The sequence below is a fragment of the Rhododendron vialii genome, chromosome 7a (assembly GCF_030253575.1).
Source record: "Rhododendron vialii isolate Sample 1 chromosome 7a, ASM3025357v1".
Classification (NCBI taxonomy): Eukaryota; Viridiplantae; Streptophyta; class Magnoliopsida; order Ericales; family Ericaceae; genus Rhododendron; species Rhododendron vialii.
In genome coordinates, this window is record NC_080563.1 from 10,414,982 (window position 1) to 10,425,849 (window position 10,868).

The 10,868-nt window shown below is 39.1% G+C and overlaps 2 protein-coding genes across 2 annotated transcripts; one reads left to right on the forward strand and one right to left on the reverse strand.

Annotated features, from left to right (window-relative positions):
- Positions 1–1,705: 1,705 nt before the first annotated feature.
- Positions 1,706–5,260, forward strand: LOC131333201 (transcription factor MYB86-like). The gene is made up of 3 exons (XM_058367601.1): positions 1,706–2,069; positions 2,757–2,886; positions 4,378–5,260. Exons 1-3 carry the CDS (start codon positions 1,937–1,939, stop codon positions 4,991–4,993), a joined length of 879 nt encoding a protein of 292 aa, XP_058223584.1. The 5' UTR covers positions 1,706–1,936; the 3' UTR covers positions 4,994–5,260.
- Positions 5,261–5,984: 724 nt separating this feature from the next.
- On the reverse strand, positions 5,985–10,050 carry LOC131334078 (heat shock protein 83-like). Its single transcript, XM_058368947.1, has 4 exons — positions 9,815–10,050; positions 9,539–9,680; positions 8,401–8,681; positions 5,985–7,713 (listed from the first exon to the last, which is right to left on the reverse strand). The coding sequence occupies exons 1-4, from the start codon at positions 9,953–9,955 to the stop codon at positions 6,163–6,165; spliced, it is 2,115 nt and encodes a 704-aa protein (XP_058224930.1). The 5' UTR covers positions 9,956–10,050; the 3' UTR covers positions 5,985–6,162.
- Positions 10,051–10,868: the final 818 nt, after the last annotated feature.

The window sequence follows — 10,868 nt, forward strand, 5'->3', positions numbered from 1 at the left end:
AGATGATTCCGGTTCTTTCTAAATTTTTGCGCGCTTAGGTATTTTTTGGGTATTGTTTACTTTTCGTAAATTTTGTTTTAGCCACAATTTTTTGAAATAATATTCGTCTTGATGAGAGAAATAAAAAAAAAATTTATATAAACAAGGTTATTATAGTAATTAATGATGTTATAAACACAAAGATATACCCAATGTAACTCTTGTACTCAGTGTTCATTCAATCGATGCATAAGAAAATGGTGTGAGCTAGCCGTTATGCCGCAACTACATAATTATGTAACCGTGTAAAAGTCTCTGGGTTTTTATTTTATTTTATTTTATTGGTGTTGTTTACTTAATTGTTCTTCCCGCATTATGTGTCTCCTATCTTGGCCCATTTTTTTACAATATTAGTAATGACTTAGAGATAAAGAATAATAATGAAACTGAGATTTTAACTGTAACATCTCAATCTTTCTTCCCATATAGTACTATATTCTCTTCAACGACGTCGACTCGTCTGCCGATAATAATATTCTGATCGGTGAGATTCGACCCATTTGAGTATAGCTTCACTCACAATTCCTGTTGGTAAATTAAGCTCCCATACATACATATTACCCCATGAAACCGGAGCGAGTATTGATGCAAAAAGCTAGGCGTGTGCATGAGTCGGGTTGGGCGAGTTAATAGTGTATTTTTCAACCAACGTGTACTCGGCAGGTTGATAATTTTTTAACATGCCCTGCCAACCCACTGACCTTTAAAATCAGCATTTTTTTTTGCAGATTTGACTCAGCGATTAAGGCAAGTAGACTCGTTTAATATTAGCTCATCAAAAATCAAACTATCGCTTTTTTTTTTTTTTTGCGCCCTGATAAAAAGTCGGAAGAAAGGAGTGAGGTGGGGACGGTTACACGGGTAGGTTTATATATTTTTCTTTATAAGTAGGCGGGATTGATAAAGTGTAGTAGTATGGTAGTATCATACTATCATATTGGCTGTTGTTTTACACATGGAGGTATAGCTGGTTGGGTAGGGTTACAGGTTAGAAAAAAAAAAATTTACTGCACCTAAATCGACCCGCTTAAAATTTGTGTTTTATCCGTCCAACTCTACCCGCTCATAATTAATTTTAATCCATCATTTTTGGCATGTACGTGTCGGTGCAAGTCGGGTCAGGTTGCGCCGCACCCTAGATGCAACATAACACTTCTGTTAAACCAGCCCAGTAAGGGTTAGGTTTTTCTGTTCTTCGCGCCTTACAAGATACAAAGGCTCTCCTATTTAAACAACCAAGACTTGAAAGAAACACAAACTTTCTCAACCTCCTATTGGAGGAAAACCAGACACAAGGATTGATGAGCTGGAGCTCAACTAAACAGAAAATTAAGTCTCTTAATGACAGAGTTTAACTGAACAAAACAAACTCTTAAACTGCACTTAATACTTCTGCGGTAGGAAACATCAAACCAAGGGCTAATTAGTTGCATCAGGCACATGTGTTTTTAATTTGAGATTACATACATGCACTAAATTCTGGCATATGTCAGCCTGCCGACATTACACCTACGTTTATTGCCAAGAGAAAACAATACTAAAATCTTTCTCAATGATAATCAAGAGAGAGAGAGAGAGAGAGAGAGAGAGAGAGAGAGAGAGAGCCGGGAAGCTTGAGGTACGTGAAAGTGGTTACAACTACAAACATTATACAAGTCTACGTAGACATATAAATTAATTCAGATGCAATGTCACTTTAGGGTTAGATGAAAAAAAAAGCATGGGGTCCTACAAAGGAGAGGGCTGGGGGGCCCCTTCAGTGGAAAAGTAATGTCTGCTCCGTATACTACTTCAGAGAAGACATATAAAGGGGCTGGAGAGATTGAGAGAGAGAGACCACTCCACAGACAAACTCAATTTATAGAAGAAGAAGAAGAAGAAGAAGAAAGAGATTGAAATGGGACACCACACGTGCTGCAATCAACAGAAGGTAAAAAGAGGGCTTTGGTCACCTGAAGAAGATGAAAAGCTCATCAGATACATTACCACTCATGGCTATGGCTGCTGGAGTGAAGTCCCTGACAAAGCTGGTAGAAATCTCGCCTCCTTCTTTGTTTTTTTTCTCTCTCTTCAAAATCACATACATTAATTTGATAATTCATGAAACTATAAATTTACGTTGGTACTCTTTTTTTCTTGACAATTTTATTTGGGCAAGTTTATACGTACCAGGATAAAACACTTATTGTATTGTCTTTGTTATGATCGCTATATATTTTAAACTATTTTTGATAAATTATATATTTTGCATAAATTGCAAGAATTTTTTTTTAAATTTTTGATAACACATGCGACAAGAAAATGCGTGGTTTTTTTTTCTTTTCTCTCTTTTTTTTGTGTGTGTACAAAAGTGGAGGGTGAAACAATTGACATTCCTCTAACAACTAGTTATGTTCATATATATAGCTTGATAAACATTGTTGGACAATTCCTAACAGCTTTAGATTTTGGAATTACTAGTAACTTATTGTAATTAACATGGCAATCAGAGTTTAAGTTGCAAGAAGTCTTGGGCTCAAGCCTCTTATTTTGTTTTCTACCTTTACCTTTCCTATGAAAATTTGCATTCTCACCTGCAAGATGGGATTGCATGTGAGGAATGGTATTAGATAGCTTGATATACATTATTGGGTTCATTTCCTAACAGCTTAAACTAGCTTTTGGGATTACTGGTAACTTAATCCATCAAAACCTTAATGTCTGGGAATTTTGGTCAGGGCTTCAAAGATGCGGTAAGAGCTGCCGGTTGAGATGGATAAACTACTTGAGACCTGATATAAGAAGAGGGAGGTTTAGTCCAGAGGAGGAGAAGTTGATTATCAGCCTTCATGGTGCTGTTGGCAACAGGTTTGAATTACTAACTCGATCCATACGAGTTTTATTTACTAATTCTCTGTTTTGAAGAAGAAAAGTGAGACTATTTCTTCTTCTTCTGGAGTTGTTTTAGAATTTGCATGCAATTCTTGGGGTGTTCAGTTCAGTAGATGCAGAAATGAAGGATCAACTCTGAAATGGTGTGGTTTTCATCCTCATTGCTGCCGAGGGTGCTTTTGCTTTTGCAAGCAACTTCTTAACCACTACTAGCATGTTGACTTCTATACCCCTAGAAAAAGATTGGGCATAAAGTTATGTACAGAGTCTACAGACTACTGTATATAACTCATGACAAGCTTCTAGATGGATTGGTAGGAAGGAAACAATTTCACTGTCAGAAGTCGTTCATAGAATCATAGAGCATGTGGCGCGCCAAACAACATTTTGGCAGATGGAAACAATGCGCAAATTCATAAGTTGGCTAAAGTTTCAGCTGGAAATCCACGTCGACGTACTCATCAGTGCTATCAAGTCTTTGGAGTTGGCCCGGTGGTGGTCAAGGACTTGGGAATTTGCTTCCTCTCCAGTGGCGTAGCTAGAAATATGCATCAATGAAATATGCACTATGAAATAAAAATTATAGTGACAACGAATCTCAAACATCCCATCATACCGACCCGGAACTTGATACTTTTTGACAATACAACGGTGATTTGTGTGTTAATTACATCACAAAAACGAATGTGGCTTTTCAGATTTTAGAACAGTGTTTCGATCAGCCACCTAGTATGAATTATTCCTAAATAAAGTAGACAATAATGTTATAATGTTCACCCTATTCTTAAGTTGTTGAACAAAATATCCTTTATATATGCGTATTTGAACGAGCTAGTTGAACTATATAAAAAACAATATCTGTTTCAATTCAAGAAAAACTAAAACTATAAAAAATAATAATAATAACAACAACAATAATAATGCAGTGGGTTTCTGTGCCCCCGATGGGCCTGCATTGACTCTGCTACTGTCCCTCCCTTAAAGTTTCATGTTCGAAACCTCTCAGGTGCTATCAACTCAATCCTGTGGGTCAGTCCATACAGAACTTTAGTCTGACTCTAATTGGAACCCCGTAAGTGAGCGGTAGAATTAGTTCTCCAAAATTAGTTGATGTGCGCGTAAACTAACCCGGACACTCAGAGCCGGCCCTAATCTAAAGCCAGAGGTGCGGCAGCTTTGGGCCTCCGAAAAGTTACGAATTTTAGAGGCCGACAATAGTCCAAAAAAGGCAACATCTTTAAGTATTTGCTTTAGGTCCTCAAAAAGTTAGGACCGGCTCTGTGGACACCTAAGTTATCAGAAACAATCTGTGCTATTATGGTTATCTATCGAAAGCAGCAGTAAGAAAATTGGGTAAGAACTATAATTATCTATCGAAAGCAGCATCGTTAATAATGTAGCTGAATATGGTGTTCTTTTCTCTTGTTCCAAAGCTTTCAACTCTTCACACATTTGATGGGCGTGCAGATGGGCGCACATAGCCAGTCACTTGCCAGGAAGAACAGACAACGAAATCAAAAACTACTGGAATTCTTGGATCAAAAAGAAGATTCGAAAGCCAACACCAACTCCAGTAACAAATAAACCAACCTCCGATCAGCATTCCCAATTCGGGTACTACGCTTCAAACCAAGGAGATTTCTTGAATCAAGATTTGGCATCGAATCTGCCCGTTGTCCAGGAAACCTTATTTTCTTCTCCCAGTCCTTTGTTCATGTTTGATACCAATTCACTCGAGGGGCATAATAGTACTACGGATGGGAACCAAACACCCGAGTTTTTCCACGAGTCCGTGGGGTTGAATCCTGATCAAACTTGGCATGTGAACCAACAAGATCAAGTCCAAGCATTTCACCCTCCGGCTTGTTTTACGACCAGCACAGGTACGGATTCGAATTACTTATCACCTTTATTAGAGCACACTATCGAAAGCATGAGGTTGAACGAATGGGTTGAATGCCAACAGTCGTGCCCAAGTTTTCTATTTTGGGACCAAGCTGAAGGATCGCAAGGTGGGGAGGATATTGCCCCTTCCTCATCAAACATGGAAACAATGCTATCTTCTTATCCTTCATCATTATGAGATGTTAATGATGGCTAATTATTTCCCTAAACAATTTTTATTTTATTTTTATTTTCTTCTTGTGTTCGTAATCTAATTTGATCGGTGAGACGATGGAATGAGAGAAAATGAGAGAGTAAAACATGCGTGGATTGTTTCTTGGTTGATCTAATTAAGGAGACACAAGAATGGTGATGAGGTCTCCTTGTTTGTTTATTCTGTTTGTAATGGTGTTGGTTTTTAATTAATAAGTATATAAAGCTTCTGCTTTGTCACATTTTATTTTTTTCCAACCCTGTATTATCAAGGGACAAGTCTTGTGTGAGAGCTATCTACGTGCATCTTCTTTGACATGTTTGAAAGAAAGATAAGCATACAAATTCGGTTCGTTGACAGACCTACATACCATAAGTGGTCAATGACAACTCTTGATCCTTATTTTCCTAAATCGTGACCAGAGTTGCATGCCAATTTTATCGGTTATTCCATGGTCTCAAAACATGATCATAATCGTGCGCGAAATGAACCGGGGATATAAAATATGAAAAGGGGATACAATCTGCAAAGAAACGTTCAAGAAAAAAGGACCCAATTGTCAGTCACCCAAATGAAAATGGTCTTCTTTTCTCTACCTCTGCTTTTATATGGGCAGGTTTAAGCCATATGAAGATAATTAAATTCGTCGTCAACCTCTCAAATAGTGGAGGATTTCTGTGCTGGTACAACACGCATCGAACCCGGAGACAGTATATGTTTTTCCCCCCTGCATTCTTGGAATGCCACTGTAACTTCCCCAGTAAAGAGAACGATGACGACATGCAAGCAGGAGAGTCGAACACCAAACCTTTACATTCTGGGCAACGGGATGATCATGAGAGATGGAAAAACAAACAGGATCGTGAGAGATCCAAAAATGGACATGGGCGATGGGGACGCTGTGTTAGTTGAAGCGCGAAGTGTTAACAGTTACTACTACCCAGAAAATTGCCAGAGAGTAGGAGATTACATTCGATATACGAACTCGCAAAAGATTTACATTCCAGCTATACTGCACATGACACAACTTGAAAGGACTCCCAAACCAACAGCAGCAGAACAAAAACAAACTAACAATAGAACAACAAAAGAACTACCTATTCAGATTTCACACACAGACTTCATGTACTTATATTGGTGGACCCCTCCCATTTTCAGTCAACTTCCTCCATTTTGCTCTCCTCATTCCCCTCCTCCGAAGCAGGCATCTCAATATCCTCATCACCAGTCTCATCCTCCTCGATGCTCAACCCTAACTTCAGCATCCTATGAATTCTCCCAGCAAACGTGTTCGGGTCCTCAAGGCTAAACCCGGATTGCAACAGCGCTGTCTCGTAAATCAGCAGCACCAAATCCTTGACAGACTTATCGTTCTTATCTGCCTCCGCTCTCTTCCTCAGCTCCTCCATTATGCCATGGTCCGGATTAATCTCCATCGTCTTCTTACTAGACATGTATGAACTCATGGCGTTGTCCCTCAAAGCCTGAGCCTTCATTATCCTCTCCATGTTAGCAGTCCAACCGTACTCACCGGTGACCAAAACACATGGGGAGTCCACGATTCTGTCGGAAACCACCACCTTCTCCACCTTGTCTCCCAGAATGTCCTTGATCACTTTGCAAAGACTCTCGAATGACTGCTTCTTTTCCTCCTTTCTCCTCTTCTCTTCTTCTGATTCATCCTCGATTTTCAACCCTTCTTTTGTTGCTGAAACCAGTTTCTTCCCGTCGTATTCCTTCAGTTGCCCAACCGCGTACTCATCAATCGCATCAATCATGAAAAGCACTTCATAACCTTTCCTCTTGAGTTTTTCCAAGAACGGCGAATTCTCAACAGCTTTTTTGCTCTCCCCAGTGATGTAGTAAATGTCCTTTTGACCCTCCTTCATTCTAGTTATGTAGTCCTTCAAACTTGTCATCTCATCACCGCTCTTCGTTGAGTAATAGCGGAGGAGGTCTGCTAGCTTAGCTCTGTTTTGGCTATCTTCATGAATTCCCAACTTGATGTTTTTGGAAAAAGCATCGTAGAACTTGTTGTAATCCTCCTTGTTCTCGGCGATTTCATTGAACATCTCAATACACTTCTTCACAAGGTTCTTCCTAATCACTTTCAAGATTTTGTTTTGTTGAAGCATTTCTCGCGAAATGTTGAGCGGAAGATCATCAGAGTCGACAACACCCTTAATAAAACTCAAGTACTCGGGAATAAGCTCTTCGCAATTATCCATTATGAACACCCTTCGGACATAAAGCTTGATATTGTTCATCTTTTTCCTTGTGTCGAAAAGTTCAAATGGTGCCCTCCTTGGAACAAAGAGGATGGCCTTGAATTCGAGCTGCCCTTCAACAGCAAAGTGTTTCACAGCAAGGTGATCTTCCCAATCATTGGTTAAGCTTTTGTAGAATGCGGCATACTCTTCCTTTGTGACTTCTTCAGGTTTTCGCATCCAAATTGGTTTCTGTTTGTTGATAAGTTCCCACTCATGAGACACCTCCTTGATCTTCTTCTTTTTCTTGGTGTCTTTTTCTTTCTCCTCGTCCACTTCCTCGACAGCACCTTCCTCTTCCTTCTTGGTTTCCTCCTCTTCATCATCACTGATTTCTTTCTCGGTGGCTTTCTCGGTCCAGAGGTAGATAGGGTAACTGATGAACTCAGAATGCTTCTTCACAAGGTCTTTCAACCTTCTTTCCTCTAAGAACTCCAACTGCACAAATCAAATCAAGTTTCATTAATACCACAACCAAAAGGCAGCATTACAACCCTATACCGCTTGTTTGTTGATGTACATCTTTCTTAACTGATAATCAACCCCATCAGAAACCGAACCAGATGAAATTTTCAACGCCCAATTCACATACTCTAAATTTTCAACATATTATGTGCTTGACAAGTAAACGTCTTCCACCCATAACAAAAACCACCAATCACTTAACTACAACCATGCTAACAATCATCCACTAACGTGAACTAGAAAACAATAGTTAAGAACTTAAGGTGCAAATGACGCCTACAGTTTTGAACTTCCATATATATATATATATATTTGATAGCGCTTTACCATACTCATATATTCTTTCACATTTCCAACAGCTTTTGCATCTTAGCCCTGGCTCTGAATATCATTTTCTAATCCAATAAATGGATTAGTTAGAAAACTTGGCAGTGAAATTGAGATTGAAACCAGGGCCAATAGACAACTTAGAAAGGCAGCATGCCAATAACTCTGAGAAAAACACACAAAAATCCAAGTCATCACTGCTCTTTCAAATCCTTATTCAGCAAGAATTTCTCAAATCTGTATAACCATATTGCCTAAGAGGATAAATGTCATGCCATTTACAATAGCGATTGTTTGACTATTATCATATTTCTATAGAGTTTGAAAACTTACCTGATCTTCCTTGAGGAATAGAGTAACTTTGGTTCCTCTTCCCAGAGGCTCTCCATTAACATCCCTCGTAACAGTGAATGATCCACCAGCTTGAGACTCCCAGACGTACTGGTCATCGTCATTGTGCTTGGTTGTCACAATGACCTTTTCAGCAACTAAATAAGACGAGTAAAATCCAACACCAAACTGACCAATCATGCTCACATCAGCCCCTGCCTGCAACGCCTCCATGAACTCCTTCGTCCCGGACCTAGCGATTGTCCCCAGATTGTTCACCAAATCTAATCACCAAATGGATCAACCAATCAGCTTCAGCAATTCAAAACCAATGGTGGACCCAAGGTGGGCAATAGGGGTGACCGCATCCCATAACTAACAAACCCTCATAACACACTAAATTTTGTGACATAATCACGAAACCATAAGGGTCTCTACCCCCAAATTATATGCATTGCTCGTACAAGTCAATTAAGGATTCTACGAAATTACTCATTATTAGTCAAGGTATAGGCATGGTTTGAGCATATCGCCAACCACCCGTTCAAAAACCATGAATAGATCCTCTCCAGTCATACTTCATTTGCATTCATCAAAATGAAGAATCACAGTTTGAAGAACAGTATTCATGCCATTTTCGCATCATAAACTTTGGAGTATATAACAACCGATATTACAATCCAATTTTAAAAAATTGGTACCATTGGATAGGCATCGATACCTTTTATACTAGTGATTGATACTAATATATCCAAGAAGTTCTTAAAAACTGAAAATTTAAACTTTGGCAGAATAATCGAGTTTTGGAAAGAAATGGACGAGTTTCTAAAATGTAGGGATGGAAGCGAACAATTGATTCGAGTGCTCTTGAACAATCATACACTCTAGATGAACATTTTAAATAAAGCATATTATTTCAAGGCTTACTTCTGAAGAATTCGGTTCGGGATGCTCTTAGTCCACTCAAATTATTTGCTTTAAGTTTCTAGCCCAACAAAATTGATTATCACACTTGCTTGAAATTTCCTCTATATGAATTCTCAAAAATATCCCTTTACCCTCACAAAGTCTAAACAAAACTCATCTCTACCCAAAACCGCATACATAACATAAACATTTTGGGGGACAGAAATCGCAAAACCTGATTTAGTCATTCCAACGCCGCTGTCGATGATGGAGAGGGTCTTATTCACCTTGTCAGGTACGATCCTAATGAAAAGCTCCGGCTGAGGATCGAGCTTGCTCTTGTCCGTCAAGCTCTCGAACCGTATCTTATCCAGCGCCTGTTAACATACCAAAAATCCGCAACCAATTCCTTTAAAAACACAGAAAAATTGCCTACTCACAACTCCTGTATATACAGAGAGATAAAAATCGAATCTGCATGGTTTATATAAGTATATAGTATATGGTTTACGTCAGAGGAGTTGCTGATGAGTTCACGGAGGAAGATCTCTTTGTTGCTGTAGAAAGTGTTGATGATGAGGCTGAGGAGTTGGTTGATCTCCGCCTGGAACGCGAACGTCTCTGTTTCTTCCCCCATATGAGCGTCTGCCATTGATTCCTAGAAAACTGTAGAGAGAGAGAGAGAGAGAGAGAGAGAGAGAGAGAGAGAGGAAATACTAGTTGTGAGGTTGCAGGAGAATGTTGTGAGAGATTCAGAAAGATATGTAGGAGTAGTATTTTTGTGGAGAGAGAGAGAGAGAGAGAGAGAGAGAGAGAGAGAGAGAGAGGGTTCTGGGGTCTTCTGTGATTTGGAAACGGTGAGTTTCCGGAAGAGAATGGCGTCGTTCCGAAGTCTATCGAATTCTAGTACTTCCCGCTTCTAGATACTCACTTGTCCTGAGAGACTTTTTTTTTTTACCGGGGATATCAACACTCTTAGTATCTCCTTAGGTTTATATTTTATTTTTCAGCCATTTTTCGATCACACTTGGATGATCGGCTTCGTTTATTTTGTAAAGTTCGGCGAGAAATTTAAGCACATCAAAAATCGTGCTCATCGAACTTTAATAGATACATGATCGGTACACGTGAAAAGTAAAAAAAATATAATTGGGTTCCAATTCGGTGTGATTTTGGATCTAGTTTGGGTTTTCTTCAATTTTCTCGTGTGTTGATCATGTATCTACAAAAATCCAATGAACACGAGTTTTGATATGTTTAAGTTTCTCACCAAACTCTATAAAATGAACGGAGCCGATCATACAATTGTGATCAGAAAATGGCCGAAAAATGAAAAATAAACCTGAGGGAATACCAAGAATATTGATATCCCGGTATACCAAAAAGTTTCTCACTTGTCCAAATTCCTTTTCCTTTTTCTCTGTAGTCGGTTTTTTTGGCCCGACACCTGATAGGAATTAATTCTGTAGTGGAGGCGTTGCACTATAGGTTGGAGTGCAGAGTCCGAGTCGTTTGGACGATAACCTATAGTACACACTGTTAGCTTCATGATTTTAGATTTTGAT

Excerpts from the sequence above, each read along its gene's own strand:
- LOC131333201 (XM_058367601.1), top strand. The coding sequence starts at position 1,937 with ATGGGACACCACACGTGCTGCAATCAACAGAAGGTAAAAAGAGGGCTT. Across the intron at positions 2,070-2,756 it reads TGAAGTCCCTGACAAAGCTG|GGCTTCAAAGATGCGGTAAG; the intron begins GTAGAAATCTCG and ends AATTTTGGTCAG. Across the intron at positions 2,887-4,377 it reads CATGGTGCTGTTGGCAACAG|ATGGGCGCACATAGCCAGTC; the intron begins GTTTGAATTACT and ends ATGGGCGTGCAG.
- LOC131334078 (XM_058368947.1), bottom strand. The coding sequence starts at position 9,955 with ATGGCAGACGCTCATATGGGGGAAGAAACAGAGACGTTCGCGTTCCAG. Across the intron at positions 9,681-9,814 it reads TCATCAGCAACTCCTCTGAC|GCGCTGGATAAGATACGGTT; the intron begins GTAAACCATATA and ends GTATGTTAACAG. Across the intron at positions 7,714-8,400 it reads TATTCCTCAAGGAAGATCAG|TTGGAGTTCTTAGAGGAAAG; the intron begins GTAAGTTTTCAA and ends TGATTTGTGCAG.